The sequence below is a fragment of the Amphiura filiformis genome, chromosome 10, assembly GCF_039555335.1.
Source record: "Amphiura filiformis chromosome 10, Afil_fr2py, whole genome shotgun sequence".
Classification (NCBI taxonomy): Eukaryota; Metazoa; Echinodermata; class Ophiuroidea; order Amphilepidida; family Amphiuridae; genus Amphiura; species Amphiura filiformis.
In genome coordinates this window covers 45,856,789-45,883,460 of record NC_092637.1, presented here as the reverse complement: position 1 = coordinate 45,883,460, position 26,672 = coordinate 45,856,789, and the positions used below count along the sequence as shown (strand labels likewise).

Here is a 26,672-nt window from a genome sequence, read left to right as displayed (position 1 = left end):
TTTGTCATAAAATTTGTATTATATTGTGATTTTCAAAAAATGAAAATTATTTGATATCAGAAAGACATGCTTCGTATTCAGGATGCAATTCGATAGGTCCGAGGTGCTCTCATGTCCCACAAAAAATACTGTCGAAACGCAATAAACGCTCATTTTAGATCCCTTAAAGTTAAACATCAATTTTTTTTTTGCACATTGTTGTCCCGTTCAAGTATTTTTGGAACAACTTAGCAGTAGACTTTACAAGTTCCTCTCAAATATGTTACCTGATAGTAATTCACCACAGGGAAATCTGTAGCACACCAGGAAATTTTAATCTTTGGCAGGCCTCTTTCAGTTTTGATTTGACCATACACTCACATCAAACCATTGTTTTATTAGGATCTGGTCCTTGTTCATCTGAGCCATGTTTGAATGGTGCAACATGTGAGGACATTCCCATTATTGATTGGTATATTTGTACCTGCCCATCGGGTTATTTTGGCGTCAACTGTGGAGAAGTATTTGGTAAGGATTGGACGATGCAATCTATAGTGAAACAGCCGGTTTGTCCGAAGTGTCATCAGTCTGAAAAGTGTCAGGGTTAGGGCATTGGGCTATTCCAGTTAAAATCCACACTACCCCTGTGGAAAAAATTTGGAAATGTCTTCCACAGGGGGAGCATGTTTTCAAATGTACCGTAATTGGTCAGGGTTAATCATTTTGATACCCATACTCCCCCTGTATTATGGCTTTACCTATATCTTCCATAAATGGAGTGAGTATTTCTAATGGAAGTTACCCAACTGTCTATTCTTTTTGAAACTTATTCCCTCTGTGGAAGACTTAGGCTAAATCTAGTAGTGTGGATTTTAAATAGAATAGCCCATTTTAGGTGAGGATTAGGGTTAAGGTTACAGTTAGGGTTAGCATTAAGCTGAATTTATACTACATCGCTGTGTGATAGCAGCGATTGGTTTTTAGCCAATGAGATTTTTGTTGCATTGGGAAAAGCGTGGTCAAATGCCAATCGCTCGTCGCTCAGCGGTGGTGTATTTAAATTCAGCTTTAGTGTTAGGGATTAGAGTCGGGGCTATGTTTTGGAATAGTGTTAGGTTTAGGATTAGGGCTTAGGTTATAGGTTACGATGAAACTACAGGTTATATGGGAGGGTTTAGTATGTCGCTTATGGGTTTTCGGACTGATGACGCTTTGGACTATCGACCTGTTACCATCTATAGTATATACAAGCACAGGTGGCGAAGGTGTTTCATGAAAAACTATGTATATATTCATATCACTCCACTTCAGAAGGAAGACCTCTTCATCAAATTTGCATTTCATTCTTATCCAACGCTATCCTCTCCCAAGTTGCGCTACCATATTACAGGCCATAGAAATATTTTTGCCTTGGGAACTGATGTGCCAATGAGCAAATTTTCTGCAGATTCGAACTGTTTGTTCAACATTACTATGCATTAAGGCATATCGGAGTAGCCATAGTTGTTCGACTCCAAACGAAAACAAAAAATCAATTTTCATTGTTTGGATTAAGGTTACACCTTGAAGATTTGAATGGGTATGGAATGCAACACCTGCTGTTTCAAAAAAATGTTTAATGTATTGTGATTCTTGAGACGCCGTATAGTTTTATGAAGATGTTTAGTTTTGACAATCTTTACGTCATCACTCAAGAACTACAAGACCGACAAAACTGTATCTGTGATATTTGAATTCTTCGTCAAACACGGTTCAAAATAACCACAATACTTTTCACCAGAGTTTATTACTATTCACAGGATACTACGATTTAACCAATTTTCAACAGCTAACTACTTCAACATGCCGTAAACAAAAACAAAATGACAAGTGCTTTACTTTGGTGACAATTTATTGCCCAAGTCATCCAAACTTTTTTTGTGTGGGGGGGAAGGCATTTGAGCCTCCAGATTTAATGGGAACTGTGTTTCCACATTGCAGTCCTTTTGGCATCACCTACTTGCCTGGCTCTCCTTCTGATATGCTTTAGAGGTCCAGTCTGGTAGTCCATGAATTCATCTATCATCTAGCCAGGTGACCAGCCCATCTCCACTTATTTGTTTCTTATTTTCAGTATGATATCTAACACTTCTGTTTTATTAGGCTATTCCATTTAAAATCCATATTCCCCCTGTGGAAGATTTAGCTAAAGTCTCCCACAGAGGGAGTATGAGTTTTGAATAGAATAGACAATTGGGTAACTTCAATTTGAAATACTCACTCCAGTTGTAGAAGATATAGGTAAAGTCATAATACAGGGGGTGTATGGGTTTCAAAATGATTACCTCTGAACAATTACATTTGAAAAACATACTCCCCTGTAGAATATATTTCCAAAATCTTCCACAGGGGTAGTGTGGATTTTAAATGGAATAGCCCATTCCTCATATCTTGGTTGCTGAACCTGTCTGTTGCATGAATATATTACTCATCAAATCATAATCACCCAAGGTGTATATAATTATGCTGCATGCTCCATTATAATGGTTAAGGTCTTTGTACACTTTGGTGCATGCAGGTCCTGGGTTCGATACCTGGTGGAGGCAAATCAACATTTATCAGCTCTCAAATCACCCTTCTACTGGAATGTATACACTCCACAGGATTAGTCCCTGAACAATTTAGCACCCAGGGTGTATATAATAATTATGCTGCATGCTGCATTACATACTGGTAAAGATCTTTGTACACTTTGCAGATACCATGGATGACAAGGACCTTGCAGTCAGTTCCGATCAGGGAACGTAATAATTGGCTGTTCGTAAATCCAGCTCTGGGTTTTTATTGGAGAGCAATAAAATGAGATCCAGTGTGTCTCGTATCATGTTGAGAGTAACGCCAAGTTTGATTTCACAGTGGCAGATTTGAATCAGTGCATTTACGCAGTTGCGTCGCCAGTATATGGACAAATCGCCCGAGTGCATATACTCTGTGGGATTAGTTTACCAGGTCTTCATCTTTTAAAAAACAATATTTTCTTTTTTCTAGATCCATGTTTAGCTCAGCCGTGTCTGAATGGAGGTACTTGTGGTGCACAAGGAGATTCTTATGTGTGTACTTGTGCACAAGGGTATTCCGGAGCTAACTGTGAAGAACAATCAGGTAGGTATTGTTACTCTAACTGGATTTATTTTCATGGATTTGTTCAGTGTCATTGAACTGGCAACCCAGGCTGTTTTGCAACTAGACAATGTGACTTTTTTTTGTCGGTAATGTTGGTTGTTTGAGAAGCGGAAAAAATATAATTTGGAACGTTGTGTCTAGTATACTGTAATGCTTCCATACCATTGGTTTCCTTAATAGCTCAGTTGGTAAGACTGCTGGACTAGATACTTAGGGGTCCTGGGTTCAAATCCCGGTCAGTGATGTACATTTTTCTTCCTTGGTCTACTTGAGGGAAAGACTAAAATATGAGCATCCCAATTATCCTTGGACTAAGGAACTCTTAGTCAACATGACGAGCTGTCAAATTAAGTGAAATGTACCTGTGCTAATAGTTTTATTATATGGAGCTATATGCAAGCCTTTTGGCTCTGATCAGCAGTAGGGTAATATGACTTGTTGTACACTGTTGCTGTTGGGCACTGTGCAAGTTCTTTACAGCATAATTATACTAACACTACTACAAATACTACAGCTGCTGTTGCTTCTGCTGATACTACTACTGCAGGGCTCAAAATACATGAGGCTAGGGGGTGAATCAACCCCAAATTTCACAAAATAGCCACCATGAAAAATATTTCAAAAAGATTTTAAAAAAACGAAGGGCACAGAGGGGACCTGCTTCCAGTAACAACCCGGTAATAGCACTAAAACCTCGCAATATTAGATTAAGAATTCTTCTGCTGAACATATTGTTATCTAACATGTTATAAAAAGCTTTGACGTATAGTTATACCTATCTCGGTTTCCAAAAAGAAATGTTATTCTGAACCAAAATCTTACTTCTTGGTTTGATCTGGTGGCTCTGAAAAGAGCTGTTTGTTCTTTTGATTTGAAAAGAAGTGCTGCTGCTGCTACCACTGCAGGGCTTACAATACATGGGGGTAAGAGTGATTCACCTCCAAATTTCGTAAATTAGCCATCATGAAAAATATATTTAAAAGGACACATAAATGGCGACTTTTCATAGAATTTGTACAATTTGCCCTCCCAATCAAAAAAGTATTTCAAGCCCTGCTGTGAATGCATACCATATTCCCTTACGAAGTGTGCACTTTATCGGGCACTGCTTCAAATCGCTAGTGTTAGCTCAAAGTGCTTGCGTGCATATACGCTTTGCAGCTTAAAGACGCCGCATAGATGCGCTCAAACAGTTGCCTGAACTTGTTGACAACACTGCCACATTAAGGTGAAAAATGGTGTATCTTTTTATCTATCAGGCTGTTCCAGTTGAAGTTTACACTCCCCCTGTCCACAGGGGGAATATGAATTTCAAATGGGATTGGCACATTAGCCAACTCTGTTTGAAATTCACCCTCCCCTGTGAAAATGTCTCAAGAGTGTGATTTTCAAATGGAGCTGGAATTAATGTGTTCATTCCATTTGAAATTCGTACTCCCCATGTGGAAGATGTTGCCATAATTTTCCACAGGGGTAGTGTGGATTTTAAATGGAACAGCCTAATTCTCTACTGAAGCTTTTGCAACTTCCTCTTGCTTTAATATCTAGCAGTAGATTTCATTATCATGAATATATTAGTAATTAGTTTTAAATATTTCACATTCTTTTCTTTTCTTTCATTTCCTTTCAAATGATTCTATAATTAAATTGCTTCCTTCCTCTGCTATTCATTAATTCCTCTCCCACTGCCTCCCTCCTATGCATTTCCTTGCCATAATTTCAATATAATGCTCTATGCTCCCAAACTGCATTTTTATCCCACCCACCCACCCACCCACCCACCCAATCATTCTTATCCCACCCACCCACCCAAACCATTATTTCCTTAGGATCCGGTCCTTGTTCATCTGAGCCATGTTTGAATGGTGCAACATGTGAGGAAATTGACTTTATTGGTTGGTATATTTGCACCTGCCCATCTGGGTATTTTGGCATCAACTGTGAAGAGAACTTAAACGTTGGTAAGGGACTGGTTAATGTATATAGCAAAGGTGGTGAAAGGTTAATATTAGAGGGGTTGCAATTTCCTAATGATGTGATCGTACACCTGTCTGTCTTTTCAAAATCACTCCTGTATCAAAGCGAGGTCGCATATTTAGCCAGTTTTAAAGATTTTGCATGTGCGAAATGAACGTGGGGACAATGTTGGAAATGCACAAGATTGGTCTATTTAACAATATATATATTAAAGACAGTCAAGGATTATGAACATACGAAGGAAAGTCTAACTATTAATATGGTCATTTTTATTTGTAAGAAATCATTATAATAAAGCAACAGTGAGGTGTGAAAATTTGGCTTCATTCATATGTGCAGTTCATATGTACAGATTGTCCATTGAAATGTGGCCCCAACAGGTAATCTCTCCATACAACTCCCTGTAAACACCATGCAGTTATAGATAAACAGGCTTAAATTAAAAGCATCTCTTTATTTGTTGCTCAAATTTTGCATATGATGTAGATTCAACATCTGCAATAGTACCCACAAAGTTACCCCCCTGAGCACTACCTGCCGATCTAACATTGCCTCTGATTGGTCAATTACATGACGTCTTCACTTCAATCACATATCAGAATGGAGCGTTGCAAATATTTCACCCCAAATTTGTTGCGTCGTAAAATTATTCTAACAATGTTGCCGATTGGGCCAATTTATAATGAAAACTTCTTTTTGGCCAATCAGCAAGTAGTTCTCATGGGGTTAATAAAACATACTCTTTGCTTTTGCAGATTCTTGTTCAGCTCAACCATGTCAGAATGGAGGAACATGTAATGTACAGGCAGATTCATATGTGTGTACATGTGCAGAAGGGTACAGCGGAGTCAACTGTGAAGAACAGTCAGGTAGGAGCAGAAACATGCATCTTACGCTAAAGCATTTTCCGCTGGTGTTCGCTCGAAGCGCTGGCGTACACATGCACACGCTTAAAGATGCCACATAGATGTGCGTGCAAAAGAGCTACCTCAACGCTTTGAGGTCACTGCTACATTAGGGTGGAAAATGCTTTAGTCACCCAGATTTTTGTTTATGTGACCAATTGCCAGGTAGGGGCACTGAAAATGGTAAACTTTGAGTGGTAACAAATTTGAACACAACAATCATAAAGCTGTATAGTGATTTGAACTGACTTAAACCATGTGATGATATTGATCGGTGAGGGATGTCCTTCATGATTCCAGACCTGTCCCAACCCTGTGAGAGTTTATTTATGACTCCCGTCAGCAGCTGGTTACAACTTAGCAGTCTACTAGTACTTGCATCGGAAAGCTAGCATTCACCACTATGTGTCCCAGCTCTAAATAAGGACAGAACCCTAGTCTGGCTTTGTCTAGATCAGCCATCACAGCCCCAGATCAGCTCAACTTCTGGTACAAAAAGCCATTGTTTCTTTTCTAGTGGAATTTCAAGAATTTTAAACAGGGACTAAACCTGGGCATTCTACACACCAATGCGCCATAGTCTAATGCCGTTGAGGTGAGTTGGTAAAACCTAATATTGATGACGGGTGTTTTTTTTTTTTTTGCAATACATTGAGAAATTATTATAAAGTACAATGTGTTTACAATTTGTTTTACAGGAACCAATGAATGTGACAGTTTGCCATGTCGTAATGGCGGTATTTGTACTGATGGAGCTGGATCTTACACATGTCAGTGTCAACCTGGATTTGCTGGGGTCACCTGTGAAACCAGTGAGTGAAAGTACACATACACCCACACCCCTACCCCCTCTTGCACCTTGTAATTGATTGGGGACACTTGCCTAAAACAACCAGAAAAGGGGACATACAATTCTCGTCTAAAACCCACCAATTGGGGACATTTGTGTGTCAATTGGGGACATTTGTGTATCAACTGGGGACATTTGTGTGCAAAAACAAACAAAACCAGGGCCATTTTTGCCATAGCATATGGCATGCAAGGGGAGAAGTCTCTGCAACTGGATGGGAACATCCCCGGTCATCAGATGTCCCCGTTTGATGGGTTTAAGAAACTCAACACACAGTCACATACAGTACACCCCTACATGTTTTATTTAGATTACAATGAACAGGTGCTATGTGGGGTTATTAGTAAAGTTGTGGATAATATCATATGTCATAATATCAGGCAGTTAATAGCTACAATGCAAATAGTTGACCCTTTTCAAAAGCAGCATCTGGTACCGGAAAAGTGGTACTTTTTGCGAGCATATTTTTTACTGATTTTAGGCTACGCTTGTCTTTAAATTTGTGATTTTGAGTTTGTTTACATTGGCCTATATGTAAATGACTGTATCCGGGCATTTTTATTTTCACGGTAGCGCAAAATGCCTGAAAATGAACGTTCCGTGAAAATTTCCACTTCTACAGTATATAACTTTAGAATCGGGTAAGCCACTCCAGTCTGCTTTATTCCAAGAGTATTGTCATGGACCTCCCAGCCGATGGTAGTTTAAATCCCAGCCCACATTCGTAGAAATATTCAGTAAAGTAACCGGCATCATACATGGTTATGTTTTTATCTTCACTCAGTCCTGCCTAGACTTGAACCCATGATCTCATGGTTAAAAGTGCATAGCCCAAAAGAGGCTTCACGTTGACATTATACACCGTTCTCAAAATAGTGGCATACCATATTCTAATAAAAATTGGCCCAGCATCTTTTCTACAAAAGAATGATTGATAGATCGATTGATTTATTTAGAGAATAAAGGATAGGATTTTGTCTTTTGCCTATCCAATATCGTGTAATAATCAGGGGTGTGAAATTTCAGATTTAAGCTGATTTCATCTTTTTTTATTGCTAACATTTACGCATTTTCTTTTATTTTCAGCCCATATTTGACGTTTTTACCCTGCTTTTCCGCTGTTTTCAGCTTTTTTTAGTAATTCTCAGCTTTTTTGGTCTGAGGCCTCTCACACCCCTGAATAATGGATGGGCTGGCCAATATTTTGAGTAGTGGATGCTGGCAACGATAAAAATATTGGCCAGCCCATCCATTATTGTTGCTGAATTCTGCAGACGCACACGTATGTGCAGGTATGCTTGTAGCAACTGTAGCTTACTCAACCTTCAGTCTTTGACAACTTCTAGTGAACATTACCATCTTTCACTACTGTGGCAGTATTGCTAGCCCTATTGGTGTGAACTTTGTCATCATTACCCACCATTTTGATAAGCTTACATAGTGGACATAGAATCCATCACTTTCACTATCGTAACAGTCATAGGCTAGTTGTCTGGTGTGAACTTTACCATCACTGGAATCCACCAGAACTGATTTTTGTCATCGAAAATGGCAGGCAAAAATGGTGTTATGTTTTCTCTCGCTATGTACTTCTTACTTGCACGCTTTTAAAAACTGTTTATGTGTACCGACCCATGCTGTTAGTTATTCTTTGGGTGGCCTTGAAGCTGATTATCATCATGATCCATCTAGACTATTGCTCTGTAACATTAAACATTTCAACAAAGAACTGTCCATAGAAGAATCCAGTAAACTACTACTTACACCCATTCATCAGTTTGGTGCTGCTAATCATCGTGACAAGAAACGTGAGATGCTGAGTAATGGCGCTGGTGTTCAACTCAAGATTTCTTCAATTTTCTGTCTCTGTCTACTTAATTGTGGGGATGTGGAAGTTAACCCGGTTCCCACAAAAGATCCATGTGGAAGCTGTTCAAAGTGTGTTCGGTCCAATCAACGTGGTATACTGTGCGACATGTGCAATCTGTGGTTTCACACGAAGTGCATTGGTATGAATGTTCAAAGCTATGAAACTCTGGCTTCATCTGACGCCCCTTGGTTCTGTTCATCTTGTGCGCTCCCACAGTTCAGCGACTCCTTCTTCAACTCATCCTGCAGTTCTTCCGACGGTGATCTGGACTCCAGTGAGTTCTCCAACGATGATGTGAATGCGTCTTCAGGTCCAAGTCATCCCAACACAACTTCAAACAATTCAACTTCAAACAATGTCAATTCCAATAAACTCAACTTTCTTTATTTAAATGCGCGGAGTATGAAAACTATTAAAAGGAAAAAGAACATTAACAAACTTAGAGATTTTCAATCCATCTTATCTACAAATAAATTTGACTGTGTGTCCGTCTCTGAAACATGGCTCAATGAAACAGTTGATGATAGTGAAATCCCTTGCAGTGGATATGATATTTATCGCAAGGATAGAGATGACCCTGAGAAAGAATGTGGCGGGGGTCTCCTCTTTGCAGTTAAAAGCTCTATCTTCTCACTACGTCGTTCTGATGTTGAGCCTGTTGACGAGATAATGGTAATTGAAATAAGACCAAATAAAAGTGAAAAAATGGCTCTTGTGTTATGCTACAGAGCACCTGATGGCAACGTTGAAACATTTGTTAATAATTTTGACTCTACAATTGAAAAACTCCACAATGACTTTAACCAGATTCATGTAATTGGTGATTTTAATCTTCCTGATGTAAAAGGTTGTCTTGACAATACTATATATCACAATGTTACAGATTCTGAACAAGCTTTTTGTGATTCTGTGGATTCTTTTTTTCCTGAAGCAAATGAATGATATCCCATCTAGAAAAAATTGTGATAATATTTTAGATCTTATTTTCACAACTGTCCCTGACAGGCTCAATGGTGTTACCATATCACATGAAACATTCTTAACAGATCACAAGCTGCTTCAATTTACTGTGAGTACAAGGGTTGAGCATCTCAAACAAAGACCTCGATTTGTATACAATTTTAAAGCAGCTAATTTTAATGATATACGTTGTGAGCTGCAAAACACTGATTTTAGTCAAGTATATTGTGCAATAGATGTTAATTCATCATGGAATTTATTTTCAGAAATATTCACCAAGGTTTTAGACGATTACATACCAAAAATTAAGATCAAAGACTCTTCGCCCCAGCGTGGATTGGCGCAGAAGTTAGGCATCTCCAAAACAAAAAGGAAACTGCGTGGAGGCGTGCTAAAAAATCAAATCTCTCTAGCCACTGGGCCAATTTTTCGGAAGTTACGTAATCGTTTGAAAAATTTGCTCTCTGCCAAGTTTAATGAGTATATTGATAGTCTTGGTGAAAGTGTTGTTAATAACACCAAGAGATTCTGGTCATTTTTAGATCAAAACAAAATCCAAATCTCTTCCAAAAGTTATCAGCTGGGATAACATCACAGCTACAACAGCTAGAGAAAAAGCTTCTCTTTTTAACAACTAGTTTTATTCTGTTTTTACTCAGCCAACTTCCAACACACAGTTGCCAAAGATACATGGGTTTCAACATCCTTCACTGGGTAATATTCAGATCAACGAATGTGATGTCCTCAAGATCTTGTGCAATTTAAATGTTTCCAAAGCTATTGGTCCTGATGGGATATCTCCCAGGGTCTTGAAAGAATGCGCTCATGAAATTGTTTTTCCTTTGTGCCACATTTTTAACTTATCTTTGAGTTCTGGTATTATGCCTGAGACCTGGTTAAAAGCCAATGTTGTTCCTGTTTTTAAAAAGTCTGACAGGCAACGTGCTGAAAATTATAGACCTGTGTCACTATTGTGTATATGTGGAAAAGTGATGGAGAGAGCTATTTTTTATCAAGTGTTCCCCGCAATTAAAGACCAATTATACCATCTGCAACATGGTTTTATGAAAGGTCGCTCCACTGTGACACAGCTTTTATCCGTTTTTCATGAAGTCAGTTCTACTCTGGACAACGCTGGGCAAGTTGATATGATCTATCTTGATTTCTCGAAAGCTTTTGACAGTGTTTGTCATAGCTTGTTGCTTCACAAATTGCAATCTTTTGGCTTTCATTCTGACCTCCTCAATTGGTTTCGGGCTTAGTTAACAGGGAGGAGGCAGAGGGTTGTTATTGATGGGGTAAATTCCGACTGGCTTCCAGTTGTTTCAGGGTACCCCAAGGTTCAATATTGGGTCCTCTGCTCTTGCTTTTGTACATAAATGACATGCCCAGTGTTGCCCAGAATTCTTCTTTAGCTTTGTTTGCAGATGACTCTAAATGTTATAAAAACATGCTCCAAAGTGATATTGATGCATTATTTAATTGGAGCAAAACTTGGGATCTCCATTTTCATCCCTCTAAATGCCAGATCATATCAATCACCAGGCGTAGTAATGCAATTCGTCATGATTATAAAATGAATGGTGCCATTCTAGACCGTGTTAGTTCCATTAAAGATCTTGGTCTTGATATTTCCTCGTCTTTCACTTGGGATGATCACATTAACAGGGTTGTTAAAAAGTGTAACAAAAAACTTGGTATGATTAAACGCACTATTGGCTTCAATTCCCCTCGTAATGTATCCAGGACTTTGTACTCAGCCTTGGTTCGTAGTGATTTGGAATATTGCAGTCCCCTCTGGAGTGGTACCTCAAAGCGCAACATCCAGAAAGTTGAGGGGGTCCAGAGAAGGGCAACTAAATTCATTTTAGATTATCCCGAGGCTGAGTACAAAGAAAGGTTAACAGAGCTAACTCTTCTCCCATTAAGTTTTAGAAGAGAATATGTTGATCTCAATATATTTTTCAAGTGCAATCTGGGATTATATGACATCAATCTAGATGATTATGTAGTTTTTAATGGTATTAACAAAGACCGTCCCACCACCAGGTTTTCCTCTGATCCTTTGTTGCTGGTAAATCAGCTTTCTAAAACTGAGTGCCACAAGATGGGCTTTTTTCAGCGTATGGTGCCCATTTGGAACCAGCTCCCTAGTATTATCAGATCTACAAATTCTGTTGCTTCATTTAAGCACCAAGTTTTGAGTTTTACCAGTCCAAATTTGCTCGCACCTTTGATGCAACTTCTGTTTGCACTTGGCCCTCTTTTTGTAATTGTCCAAATTGCAGGCAAATGTAACTTACCTGCATTTTCCCCTCTAATTTATTTTTCCCTTCCCTTCTTTTTTGGTTTTGGTGGGGGCGGTCTTAGAGGTGCCTGGCACCTGTTCGCTCCAGCCATTCACTGGACTTTTAAAACAAATGTTCCTTTCATAATATTGTGTAATTTTTGATGTAACTTATGTGCAATATTATATATTTCTTGTAATTCTGTGCCAGTGATAAAGTGTAATAAATAAAATAAAATAAATAAAAAATATATTATGACATGATATTGGATAGGCAAAAGACAAAATCCTATCTTTTACCCCCAAATGAAATAAGGCACATTTTACTCAAAAGTTTTTGCTGGCATATCCGTGGGTATCTCCATTTATTTGTAAACCAGACTTGGATTTTACATCCAATAAAATACGGACCCAAAGGGTACCGTTCCAATACATCAAACTTGGCTTAACTTTTCAAGAGAAAATTTCTCAAGAGAAGTTTACATACATTTATTGAGTCAATCCTTTAATATAAATTCCTTAGAAAAGTGCATATACATTAATCCTACTTTCCTGAAGCCGGAAACATTCAGGAAAGTAATCTGATATTTGACATATTTCGTTCAACTTCTCATGCACTATTTCTCAAATTTATTAGTTACGAATTATTACTATTTGTAAACACTTATGCAATTACCTATGGTGATCCAATTATTTTCATATAATTGGATTCAAGATAAAATTTGTGGCCCTGTCCCTTTTTTACCCCCACAATTTTTGACCTGGATAGTCTTACTTTCCCCGTAAATACAGAGTCTGTTCCCATCTACACACAGTGTCCGCTCACCCGTGAGATACGGGACCCTCCCAGGAATTTCCTGAGCCAATTCCTAAATTACTCACCCGTGAATACGGGGCCCTCCCGTAATTTCCCGAGCCCATGCCTACATTACTTATCCGTAAAAGTACGGAGCCTCTCCGGAACAAAGTGTGGCCCAACTTCTCACAGAGAAGTTAACCCAACTTAATTCCTTGTATAAGATACAGGCCCTCCAGGGAATTTCCCCGGGCCCTTTTGCACACACACAAGTGTGGCCCAATCTTCTCTTATCATAGAGAAGTTAACCAAAATTAATTCCTTGAAAGTTACATAAATGAATGCAATGAAGAAATGAATGAATGAATGAAAATGAATGAGTTGAATATGAGTTAATTCCTTGTACAATACATAAATGCATGAAAGAAATGAATGAATGAAAATGAATTAATGAATGAATATGGGGCCTTCAGGGTATTACCCGAGCCCTTTTGCACACACGCAAGTGTGGCCCCACTTCTTGTGTCGCAAAGAAGTTAACACAAATTCCTCGTGAAGATACTGGGGCCCTCCGGGAATTTCCTTGGCCCTTTTGCCCACATGCAAGTGTAGCCCAACTTCTCTTTTTGCAGAAGTTAACCCAAATTAATTTCTCGTAAGATACGGGGCCCTCCAGGGAATTTCCTTGGCCCTTTTGCACACACACACAAGTGTGGCCCAACTCTTCTTCTTGCAGAGAAGTTAACCCAAATTAATTTCTTGTAAGATACAGGGCCCTCCAGGGTATTCTCGAGCCCTTTCCACACTCGGCAGTGTGGCCCAACTTCTAAAAAGAAGTTAACAGCAATGTATTAACCGGCTAGCTACAGAGCCCTTTTTAAAGGGATTTCCTGAACGCCTAGATCTGTATACCCAAATGCGCCTAACCTCTCCAAGAGAAGTTAAAATGTGCACTTCTTGAATCCTCTCCCTTGGTCAGCTACCGCCCTCTTCCTGGTAATTTGCCCATGCCCAGTATAGCTACCATTAAAATGCAGACTGCAATACCCCTTAGGTCTATGTACCTCTATATCCCGTACGATATGGAAGCCTTCCTAGCCAACTACTGCTCCTAAGTAACTGTCCACAAAGGTATTGAATACTGGGATATGACCTAATTTTTTTGGGTGTGGTGGGTGGGAAAATTTTCTTCACATTGGAGACCAAACCTACTCCTTTCCATGACAGATAGCAAATGTGCCTAATCCCTGACCAACTGGGCAGTATCACAAGGCTATTGACCACTTCCCATTGGCTACTTCAAACAATAGTCACTAAACCCATTGGCTCTTGCATAAAGCCATTACTATGCAACCAATCAATAAATCAATCATATTGATTTGTCCAAGCACAAGCTTGGACCAGGGTTAGTCTATTTCACAGGGGGTAAATTTGTTTATGGTATAGATACAATAAACTTTATTACCCCCAAATGAAATAAGGCACATTTTACTCAAAAGTTTTTGCTGGCATATCCGTCAGGAGTATCTCCATTTATTTGTAAACCAGACTTGGATTTTACATCCAATAAAATACGGACCCAAAGGGTACCGTTCCAATACATCAAACTTGGCTTAACTTTTCAAGAGAAAATTTCTCAAGAGAAGTTTACATACATTTATTGAGTCAATCCTTTAATATAAATTCCTTAGAAAAGTGCATATACATTAATCCTACTTTCCTGAAGCCGGAAACATTCAGGAAAGTAATCTGATATTTGACATATTTCGTTCAACTTCTCATGCACTATTTCTCAAATTTATTAGTTACTTAATTATTACTATTTGTAAACACTTATGCAATTACCTATGGTGATCCAATTATTTTCATATAATTGGATTCAAGATAAAATTTGTGGCCCTGTCCTTTTTTACCGCCAAACAAATTTATGGCACAGAAATTTGCCCAACCCCCCTTTTTTTTTTTTTTTTTTTTTTTTCAATTGTGATTTATGAACCCTAGCTAACCCTTTTGACAGCTTAATTCCCCAGGCTTATTAACACCGGTAAAAACCCTTACAGAAATCACTTGAAAATGTGCTCCTTGATGTCATTGACAAACACAAGGATATTTGAGATTTAATGTATCTCAAATTTTACAAGACACCTTTAAACAAGACACCTTTTGTGTATAAGGAAGAGGTACAAGCTGCACACAGTATATATATTGGCCGAATAATAGCCAAACCTGTGCCTATTTTTGTTTGTGCACCGAGTTTATCCTCCCCTATGTACAACATGTACTATACTTGTACATAGGCTTACTTATTAAGGCCTTGGGCCTAAGAAAAACAATCTTGGTAGCAGCGGGCTACTGAAAACTCAAAACTCCTCTATTTAATAGTATTTTTGGGAGAAAAATTGAGAACGAGGATGACCCTGGCTTACTACCCCATGGCACCCTGGTGATTGAATTCCTCCTATTATGAAACAACACCCATGCAATTTCCCACCCTTGAACATTGATACATGCTGGTGCTTAAAGGCAACAGCTTATCCTAAGCTTCCACTGACGCCACGACCTGAGCCAGTGCGATCCACTCCTGATGACATAACAAGCAAAATGCTGTTTTCGTCACTTCGCAGAAGGCACTCAAATGGATATATTTTTATTCACTAATTAATTAGCTGGGCAAATATTTCCAAATGTGCCCAGTACTACTACTGCCCAGTAAGTGCAGTGAAGTAAATTAACTCCATAACACAGTGATCGTTGTAAGGGCGTGCTCAATGTATATAATAAACGATAGAAACGGCAAGAACATACCAGCGAGATTGCTACTTGCAGTGCCTAACTCAATAATTAAAAAACCAATATGGCAACTTTGCTTTGGCTGCCAACTTCGTGCCAAGCCAACCCATTTTGCATACCAGTATCTATGCCCAGTACTACTGCCCAGGAAATGAAGTAAAGTAAATTGACTCCATAACTCCATAACAGTGATCAATGTATAATAGTCATATAATAAACGATAGAAATGACATGAACATACTAGCGAGTTAGGCTACCTGCGGTGCCTAACTCAATAATTACACACAATATGGCAACTTTGCTTTGGCTGCCAAGTCAATGCATTTTGCATGTACCAGTATCTATATATTATCTATCATTTGTTCCCAGAGAATGAGATTATCGGCCATTGTAACGATATAATTAATGGCATTCAATGGTCATATATATTGCTCAGACAACATCATATCATTGGCAAGCTAATATTTTGAGAATGAAAATAAGACTTAAAATTTATATTCTGCAAAAAACCCAACTTAAGTGATGAGTTCATTCAAAGCGAGACAGATTTGACCTAGAAAGAGGTTGACGTCATGAAATGACTGTGCCTGCTTTGCCAAAAGGGACTATAAACATTCTCAATGCACATAATGTATACTGTTGTTCACAGACAAAACCTCTGAATTAAGTATTACAAATTTTCTTCTTATATATTTGCCAATTGCGATCTTCCAATTCAGATGTTTATCAATATCATAATAAATATTTGGGCTGATAAAATTTAAAAAAAATAATTACAGCGTGATCAATCTGAGACTAGCATATAAATCGTGTTAAGTCCACAAACTCGTGTACCTGATTTCCCTGTGCAATATTGCAATGCTATAGTTATTATAGTTTCAGTTGGATGAAATATTACAAAGCAAACGATAGTAACAATACTGTGTGAGGCTTTGTTTCCGAAATGAGAACAAAATAGTCTGCATATTATTATGCAGCATTGTTATGGTAAATATTAGTACAACTCATTGTTGCAGCAACCATGTTGCTAATGTCAAACTTGTCAAAGTGATTGTGATTGTGTTACACAAGTATTCAATGAGAGCATGATATAGTGTCCGCTTCATTTACTTACGTCGTCAGCCGGCTACCTTGAAAATTAATTTCGCTTCAAACGGGGGACGAACACGTACGAACTTCACCCACACAGTTTCTCTTTTTTCAGGAGAAACATGCATAAAAAGTTGCAACAAGTGTCAACTTGTAATTTAATAATTATTCTCCTCGAATAGAGATGAACTTGTTTTTGCAATAGACGTGCCCTTAAAATACATAATGTCCGCATTGTACACTGAAAGTCTTCCCGCCCCACTCCCTCTTGTCCTGCCAGAATCTTGCTTCGGATATATCATTAGATGTGGTATAAATGGTCCAAATAATGTCCAGAACGTATTATATCATTCTTTATATCATCCATGTCACATAGCCTCCATTATTAACTGCGAGCATCAATATGTTGATTCAACCTGAAATAAATCAGAAAAAGAAAACAGAAACTGGGAAGCAACTTGCCGGTCAACCTTACCGCTATGCAAAATTCCTATTTCATTTCGCTGTTGCTACACAAAATTCCTTATCCTACTAACGAGAGGGACGGGAATTTCCTGATGAAATGCTGATATGCTTCCAACTTCCCGAAATCTTGTGAATTCCCTGGTGAATTGTTAAGTTTCAATGGGATCATTCTCCAAGCCTCATGAATACCAACATTGAATGACCTCCCATTGATCCCCAAATGACTACTTCACTTGATGTTACTACCCAAATCCTGTCGCTTTCCCCATTTCCCCTGTCTTACGTACTGGACTCCGGATGACCATGAGTAAAGCCAACATCTTGAACATTTTTAACCTCCTATGCTACGTGCCTCTTTTTACCAAGCTCCGTAAACACCTGATACTATTATCTATTGCCTGAATCTGCTGGAACCCCTTTTATCGAGTTGCATGACCATCTGACCTTTATACAATGTCTTCAGGTGACCCTGATAAGCCTGACCCAAGAAATTATGACTTTGACTGCTCCTCTATTTCCCCAAGTTCCATGCAAACTCCTTGAGCCTTATATCTTATTTGCTCTCCAATTACCTCAAATTCCAATCCCATATTTTCCAACAATCTGTACCTTCTAACCTACATTATGACCTTGAACTTATGAACCATGAATGCTGAGAAAAGAAATTAGGCTCATCATGCTTCACCCTGACTGAACATAATCATTAGGGAGGAGTGACCCACCACAAGCTTCAAAAGTCATAAAATGAAATACCATGCAATTGTTATCCAGTATTGCACAACTGAAATCCAACAGTTGGATTACCAATATAATCTATTTCATGATCCTGCGACAACCTATGGCGATCTGACCCCGAATAATCCAAAACTAACCCTAACCAAATTTCATGAACCTACAAAATCTATAGGCCCTACCAGTTTGAACCCTGATGAACCCGGATTTACCATGGCGCTTTTTGTCCAGTTTCCGTGGTCACCCCAAATTTCATGAACCACCGACCCTCTACCTCTGACCTCTTTTTGCCCTGTTGGGTGATCGCTCTGCAAATTTATTTTGAATTCATTCAACAAAGGAAAAATATTTCTCCCCTTGAAAAAGGATATTTATATGATCACATGCACCCTGTCAATCTTATAAATGCATATAATTACCTATACATTCACCATAGATTTTAAATACCGGTGCATTAACTAATCTGGTAATGTGGCAGTGGCACCCCTTTTAAATTTTTCCTTGCCCAGTTCTCCAAAACCCTGGCTCCAAGGCACCCCTTTTATTGAAGGCACAAACCTCACCCTAGCCAAAATGTTTGATTACCAAACCAATATAAAATTTTTATTTACTATATATGGTCTGGGTGCCCTCACATCTTACCTAGTCAAGTACTTCATTGTCTGATATATTCTTTCTACCTGACAGTATGAATTACTCATGGCACAAATAATTTGCCCAATATTTATTTGTGCGTTATCCGACTCACTTTTTTTTTTTTTTTTTTTTTTTTTTTTTTTGACGGCAAACTGACATGAGCCCATCCCGGGTTGATTGTCTGACCAATTCTCCCTACCTGACACACACCATGACTTATTCATGCCCCCAATAATTTGTCCATTATTTTATTTGAGATCTCATTTAATTTTTTGATCCAGTGGATCACATGAGCAACTAATTAATTATTCCTGAATTCTCACAAAACAATTATCGCATCAGCGGTGGCACCTGCACCTTTTTTTTTTTTGCCACGCCCATGTTTTCCCAGGCCCCTCCTAGCCAGTTCGTTTACCCAACCAATTTCCCTACCTAAACCGTCCGAATTATACAGGATACTTATCTTTTAACTTTACTTAAAATTTGCTCACCCCGTTTTGACGTCCATGTCCAAGCAAGTATCCATGTACATAATCACAGTTGTAACCGGTGTTTGCCCAGCTGGCCTTCCCAAATTGCAATACTTGATCCCAACACGCAGATTTCGCCATCATCCGACAGTGATCAACAAATCGATCCCACTCATTGCTGTGACTCGCTGCTAGCTGCTGCATGGATGCTCGACTGGGGTTTCATTTACACCTCCATATAATTCCATTTCTGCTGAAAGATTCAGCATTCGATGATTAACAGCCTTGATTGCTGCAGATTTTGCTGGATGAGCGATGTCTTGCCTTCCCGATCGGTTCAAAATTCTGCACCCCTAAATTTCAAAAAATCCATCAAGGTGCTAAATATTTTGTGTTCCCATGATGGCTGCCATATTCCTATCATCAGTGTTTCTAGATACTGGTTGCTGACATATTTTGCGATTATGCTTCCTTCGTTCAGAATAATTTATAGCTATTTCTAACCACCTCTGATTATATCATTATAAAAGCAAATACTATTTCCTTGAAAAGAATAAGTTTTCCCTTCCATGGAAATAATTCTGTGTTAGAAAAATTTTCTTCACATTGGAGACCAAACCTACTCCTTTCCATGACAGATAGCAAATGTGCCTAATCCCTGACCAACTGGGCAGTATCACAAGGCTATTGACCACTTCCCATTGGCTACTTCAAACAATAGTCACTAAACCCATTGGCTCTTGCATAAAGCCATTACTATGCAACCAATCAATAAATCAATCATATTGATTTGTCCAAGCACAAGCTTGGACCAGGGTTAGTCTATTTCACAGGGGGTAAATTTGTTTATGGTATAGATACAATAAACTTTATTATTCTTATTAATATTCAGTTTAGTATAATTCTTATAAGTAAAACTGCTTTTTTCCAGAAAAAATAAAGTTACTTTTGTGAGGACATGCCCGTTGTTTTAAATGAACGAACCCGTCATGAACATCTAAGCCGCCGAACCGTGTCCTTAGTTCGCGCATGTGTATTACGCGAACGCATTATCGCGCGTTCATTGAGGATCTACAAGTGTGCCGTGTTGTCTTATATGACTATCCACTATCGTGTCATAATGTATAGGTGAAAACCAATCAAATTGCGTGTATTCTTGACAAGACACACCAACTGAATTAGAATGATTGATTGATTGGATTGTTTGATGGCTTGACTAATTTAAAGATTATTTGATTGATTGATCGATTGATTTTTTTTTCTAGATATAAATGAATGTGACTCTACCCCATGTGTGAATGGAGGTGTGTGTGCTGACGGTGCTAATGCATTCTTCTGCATCTGTCTACCTGGATATACTGGGGCACAATGTGAAGTTGTTGGTAAGTATGTGGTGTCCTTAGGGGGTACTATAAAAGTGGTTATTTTCACAAGGGTTTTATTTTCACAAATTTCGCGAATCAAGATATGGAACGCAAAATCTAACCACTCACGACATCAGATATTTTATTACTGGTTTTATTTGATTGTTTCATCATCTGTGAATTTAACAATGCGCGAAAATGTCAGTATAGTCGTCATTCGCGAAAATAACGGTACGCGGAAATAACCACTTTTACAGTATATGATTTCACCTGGAAAAGTTCAATCAGCCATTCATCAATTAAAAAGCAGCAATCTCTTTTTTACTTGCTGTGTGCTTTCTTGGATCTCACGATAGGCTTATAATTGGCGAAAATTAATGAAGTCCCCACTTACGTGTGCGTAAATTGATATAAGCATGTGCCAGTCACACATTACATAACACTCAATTCTCGCTATTCGCAATAAGGGCGCCGCCAGCGGTTTTTGATGTAATCGTGATGTATCATGGGAAAATAGTGATGTATCATGGGAAAAGGTCATCCAAGTCCGCGTAATACGAATATTACCATGCTATTACATAGGAACACGTGACAATATTTTTTAGTTTGTCAATATAACGGTATTACACGCAAATCGATAGAGAAAAAATTAATTGTGCACATTTCAAATCACATTATTAAGTATTATTGAGTATCGATTCGCCTGTAACACCTTTATTTTGACAAACTAAAAAATATTGTCACGTGTTCCTATGTAATAGCATGGTAATATTCAGATTGCGGACTTGATGTCGACCTTTTCCCATGATACATCACGATTACATATCGCAAACCGCTGGCGGCGCCTTTATTGCTAATAGCGAGAATTAGTGTAAGTGTTGTGCCCAACTGCATGCATGCCATTCTTTATCAATACACAATGTTATGGGTCTCATTTATTTCGTCAACTTTAGTTAGCAGTCATTAAAGAAAATACAGGGCTTCTTATTCTTAGTATGTACTTTCTTGTATCATAAGATAGGCAGGACCAGTGACGTAGCCAGTGTGTAGGGGTGTTTTTACCAAGTCATTCAAAGCAAGGACAAGATATAGTTTCCCACATTCAAAGTGAGGACATTTTGGCATAGCGAGGACAAAATCCCAGTCCTCGCTTTGTGAATAGGTGCCCTGGATGACACTCTTTCTGTAGGGGTTTAGGGGAGGTATGGACGATTTCCTCTCTTTGTATGTGCTATTCAGAGATGTCCTCGCTGTGAAAAATGTCCTCACTTTGAATGTGTGAAACTCACTCTTGTCCTCGCTTTGAATGCCAGGACAAACACTTAAACACGCTTATGCTCACATCCTCTCTTTGAATGTCCGCACACGTAGGGGTGGGAGGGGGTGTGCGTGTGGTTGGGTTGGTGTCATCATGGTCCATATGTACGTTACTGGTTGTTGGCTGGATGGCCATAGCCTTCAACATAAAAAGTCCCAAGCTTTTAAATATTTTCTCAAAATATCATCTTAAGAACCACTGAACCAATATTGGGCTTGTTTGTATTGTTTTTATGCATTTTTCATGGTGATTCCAAATATGGTTAAGAAATGTACAATCATGAAATTTTTAAAGAAATTTGGAACTTGTCGTCTGCAGTCAACACCAATGTGTGAGAGGTTTAACAAAATTCCATCCATTTTTAAAAATGTTTCCTGAATGTTATTAAACACTTTTTTACCCTTTGTAAACTCATCAAAAAAGTTTGAAAAGTTTTTTCAAGCATCTATAGCTGAGATTATTTGTGACATGTTCATATTGTGTTGCATATCAATGGACAGCTATTTTTTTCCTCTTTACAATGACACCACATTTGTAACAATCACCTTTTCCACAGCAGAGTACATGTCTTGTGAATGTAGTGGGTCCCAGGCAGAATGTGCAAATTGACCATTATTTTGTGCTCAAACAACTTACGCTAGTCACTAACCTCAATAGCAGTGGCGGCAGAACCATTACAACTTAGAAAAGACAATTATATTTTGTTCTGATTTAGTACTACAACATTTGCGCGTGAAAGAATTTAAATTTGAGACAATTTTAGCCCAAAATGAAGGTGAATGTTGCTATGTAAAAAAAAGGCCAGTGCACGCGAAGTATGCAAAATTGTGCAATTTTATCATATTTTGGTCCAAAACATGTTTTGGGCTCAAAAGGAACATGCACAGGGCAATTTTGAGGGCCCTGGGCCCAGGCCCATCTTGCCCAGTGGTAAATCCAGCCCCGAGTATTCACTTTTTTATATTTTTAATCATTTTAGCTGGACAGTACTGCCAGTCAACACCTTGTATGAATGGGGCAACCTGTGTAGAGGACTCGTCTGGCTACCAGTGTAATTGTCTTGTTGGTTTCACTGGTACTCGCTGTGAAACATGTAAGTTTGATTAAGATTTTACAATTTACATAATACTCGATCAAGGTGATTATTCGCTGTCGTAGTGCATGTTAGTAACCATTGGTTACTGCTCCAAGCCTGGGCTCATACACCTGTTCCGAATTTTGATATGCCATAGGCTTTGTGTTGTGATCATTTCGATCAGTGGTTCGGAACAAAGAAAGCGCGATCCAGTTGACCTAGCAACGGTCATATTCTAACGTGCACTACGACAGCGAATAATGAGGACAATGGAGAGTGGTCATCTCACTCGCTTCTTACCACTGAGGTCGAGGTTCAATTCCATGCATTGTCACATGTTAGTTTGGTTGCCGATCCATGCTCGTCCTCGCAAGTTTTTCTTTGGGTGCTTTGACATGCGATGTTGTATCCATCAGTCAACTTTGAACTATGGTGACAATTGCGACTTTTAATTCATTTGAAATTTGAATTTCAGCCATTTTTATTAAGTGAATAGTGCTACAAAAACAATAATATATCATGAAGTTTTTGAAGATGTTTTATCAACCATAATTCTGATTTTGAATATTATTTTGAATCGTTTTGTTTCAGTGATTGATTACTGTGAGAACTTGCCATGTGTGAATGGAGGGACATGTTTCCCTGCCCAAGATGGCTACTTCTGTTTCTGTGATTTAGGCTTTATTGGAACTAACTGTGAAATAGGTAAGTTTCCTTTACGATATTAAAGCCATATGTGACATGATCAAGGGGAATGAGTCACATGTCGACCCTGGTCGAAAATGAGTTTTACATATGTTTCTAAAGAGGAAATTTAGAGCTTTCAGAAACTGAAAACTCCATGTTGATACGACTTTTCTTTGTGAAGTTATGTCAATTTATCAATCGCTGAAAACAATATAAAACAAAAGAATTTTAACACTTTCTTTGCCAATATCTCAAAATCAATATTAGCGACATCCGACTTATTTCCCTTGATTGTGTCACATATTTTGTAACATTTGCTGAGGAGGACTCCGCAATATCTTGCAAAATTCTGTTTTTGGGCAATTCCAAGCACCATTCCGCAATGCGAAGTTTGCATATGCAAATTATGGTCGTTTGGAAAAATGTCTCCCACCTTAATCTTTCACTTACCAAAGATAGTTTCCATTATACTATTCACCTACCTAATTAATATAATTGGCTGCTGCATTAAAAAGAATTCATGTGCAAACCTTGTGTTGTGGAATGATGATGCTTGGAATTGCCCTTTTACATGATTGTAATGTACTTTAGTAAACTAACATACCCTGCAAAAATCAAGACTTGGCGTCTGAGATTTTGAATAAAACTATTGAATAATACATTTCATTATTACGATCGAAATATTAGTTGACGCTGCCATGCGATGTCCAGACCACTCTACATGGTGGTGCGGGATCAAAAGGACAGATGTCAATCAAGTTTGATGGAATGGCTTATATTAGCAACTATGTATTGATGTAAAAATAGCGATTTTTTTTGTATTGCCTCATCTATTCAGGCCAAAATTAAACGGGGAAATAACTGACCGTGAAAAAAAAAATCCTGAAAATTCCTTCCACCCAAACTAATTATAAGACCTCTTGTACATTGAGGCTGGCTTTCCCTTTTAAATGAAATTTTTATCAGTCGCCATGGCAAATGATTCAAGGGGCTATTATCACAAATAAGGTACCAAATTGTACAGAACATAACAGCTTATTTTTGCCGATTCAGTTTCAAAATTTGATGCTTTGGGTGATATTGAATTATTATCTCTTAACCCCATAAGAACTACAATTGGTCAAAAAGGAGTTTTCATTATCAATTGGACGAATCAGCAACATTGTTAGAATAATTTCAGCACGCAAAAAAATCAGAGGCAATGTTAGGTCGGCAGGTAGTGCTCTGGGTAGTTAGCTTCTGTGATGTGCTTATTTCACAATGATATTAATTTGTCTGATTTGTTTGTTTGTATTTCATTCCTCAGTTGATCACTGTTCATCATTCCCCTGCTGGAATGGAGGTTTATGTACAGCAACTGACTCGGGATATATGTGTGACTGCCAGCCTGGATTCATTGGATTCGACTGTAAAGATGGTATGTACACACCCACACCCCAGCATGCACCCCACCCCACCCCACCCCAATAAGCCCAATCGCCATTGTGACTTCCGGTTTTTGAGAGCACTTTTAGGACACTTTGACCTCTGACATTTCGGGAAAATTACTCTAATTATTATTTATTTTTTTATTATTCTAATAATGTTACAATTAAAAATATTTAGATAATTAACTTATATAATAAATATATTTTTGGATTTGTTTTTATTCAAGTAAAACTTTTTGATTATATTTTGTATGTACAAAAACAATTTTAATCGTGAAAGGTCAAAGGACAAAGTGTCCTAAAAATGCAAAAACTGTCCCACAATGCATTGCAAACTTCTAATGCCGATTTGGCTTATACACCCCTGTTTGTAAAAACCTGCAAACAAGGACCTCATTCAGCATATAATTTAACCCGATTTCAATCGATACACCGTCCTATCAAACGGTGAACCGTCCTAAACCCCCTAAACGTGGACCACTTTTAAATGCATTTTTAAGTTATTTGCGTTGTCCTGGTTATATCCAGCAAACAGTGGATGTCCACGGTTGCAGGTGTGTCCACGTTTATGATGTGTTTATCCTAATGTAGGTCCAGGTTTGCAGGTAATTGCAAACGCATACATACACTCACACACACACCCTTGTGCCGGTGATTTCGGGCCTTGTGTCTTGCTATCAAAACAAAGATCTGTGAATTTAACTGATTACAGAGCCGGTTTTCTTTAACGGACAAATAGCGGTATACACGTTCACGCAATATGCATACCCCATAAAATCCGAAGTGTAAAGTCCAATGCGTACAAAATATTGAAAACGTAAGCGTATATATATTCAAAGATTTAACATAAAATACACCATAACTGGGGGTGATAGACGACAAAATTTACCCTTGATATTATAGGAATGAATCGTGGGATTTTTAGATTCTTGAGAGTCCTGGTGAAAAAAAATTGGATCAACCATTCTGTGAAATTGAAAAACACATTGTTTATAATAAAATACCCCTTGAACAATGTGAATTATATTTCCTAACGTTATTCATCATCCAGAATTGCAGTAAATTAAGCTTGTGGTTTTACATATTTATAAAATCGCCTGTGAGCGGGTGCAGTGGCTGTATTGTTGTATTGTGCATGATGCATGTTGGTGCTATCATCGATCAGGTGCTGTGACCATGGTGATTCGTAATGGCGTATGCGCTACGTCTATGTATTTTGCAAAAACTATAGAATACATAGTTTTATTGTATCGCTCAAAAGCCTGATATAAATAATAATACATTATGTTTTGTTAGAAATATTAACAAATGAGAACATAAAACAACTGTGAGGTACATCTTCATTTGATAGTAAAGAATAAGGTGTGTGTCCTTTTTGGCATCAGAACCAAATGCAAACCTAATCAAACACCCCCTATACACTAATATAGGGTCCATATTATAAGTTCCCCCTAAATAATTTTTTTAATAAATTGAAAAATATTAGACGCAATGCAAACGTGTAAAAAGATATGTGTAACCTGATTTGTTTTACACATGTGGACCAAATTGTAGCATCACACGTCATTGCGTTCAGTCACAATGGTTCATTATGTAAAAAAAGACCATTTTAATAGTTGCATCTGAGTCCATAGGAGACAACTCTCAAACAATACAGTAGGCCAGGCCTATTCATGTGTTTGTTAAAGAAAACCTGACTGCTATGGTCTCAGGTGTAACTTTTAAAACGGCCTCTTTTATTACACAATTAAACATTGTTACTGAAAGCAATGATGTGTGATGCGTTAAATTGGTCCATAGGGTTAAAACAAAGAGGGCTATACATATCGTTTT

At 38.2% G+C, this 26,672-nt stretch overlaps 1 protein-coding gene across 3 annotated transcripts in view; it reads left to right on the top strand.

The window, feature by feature from the left end:
• Positions 1-26,672, top strand: part of LOC140162942 (uncharacterized) — a 179,397-nt gene that overhangs the window by 116,105 nt on the left and 36,620 nt on the right. For all 3 annotated transcript variants that reach the window (XM_072186259.1, XM_072186258.1, XM_072186256.1), the window contains 9 exons: positions 382-507; positions 3,007-3,120; positions 4,971-5,102; positions 5,874-5,987; positions 6,722-6,835; positions 20,234-20,350; positions 22,630-22,743; positions 23,317-23,430; positions 24,719-24,829. In XM_072186259.1, coding sequence (XP_072042360.1) covers positions 382-507; positions 3,007-3,120; positions 4,971-5,102; positions 5,874-5,987; positions 6,722-6,835; positions 20,234-20,350; positions 22,630-22,743; positions 23,317-23,430; positions 24,719-24,829 — 1,056 coding nt within the window. The remainder of the gene's footprint in view (positions 1-381; positions 508-3,006; positions 3,121-4,970; positions 5,103-5,873; positions 5,988-6,721; positions 6,836-20,233; positions 20,351-22,629; positions 22,744-23,316; positions 23,431-24,718; positions 24,830-26,672) is intronic.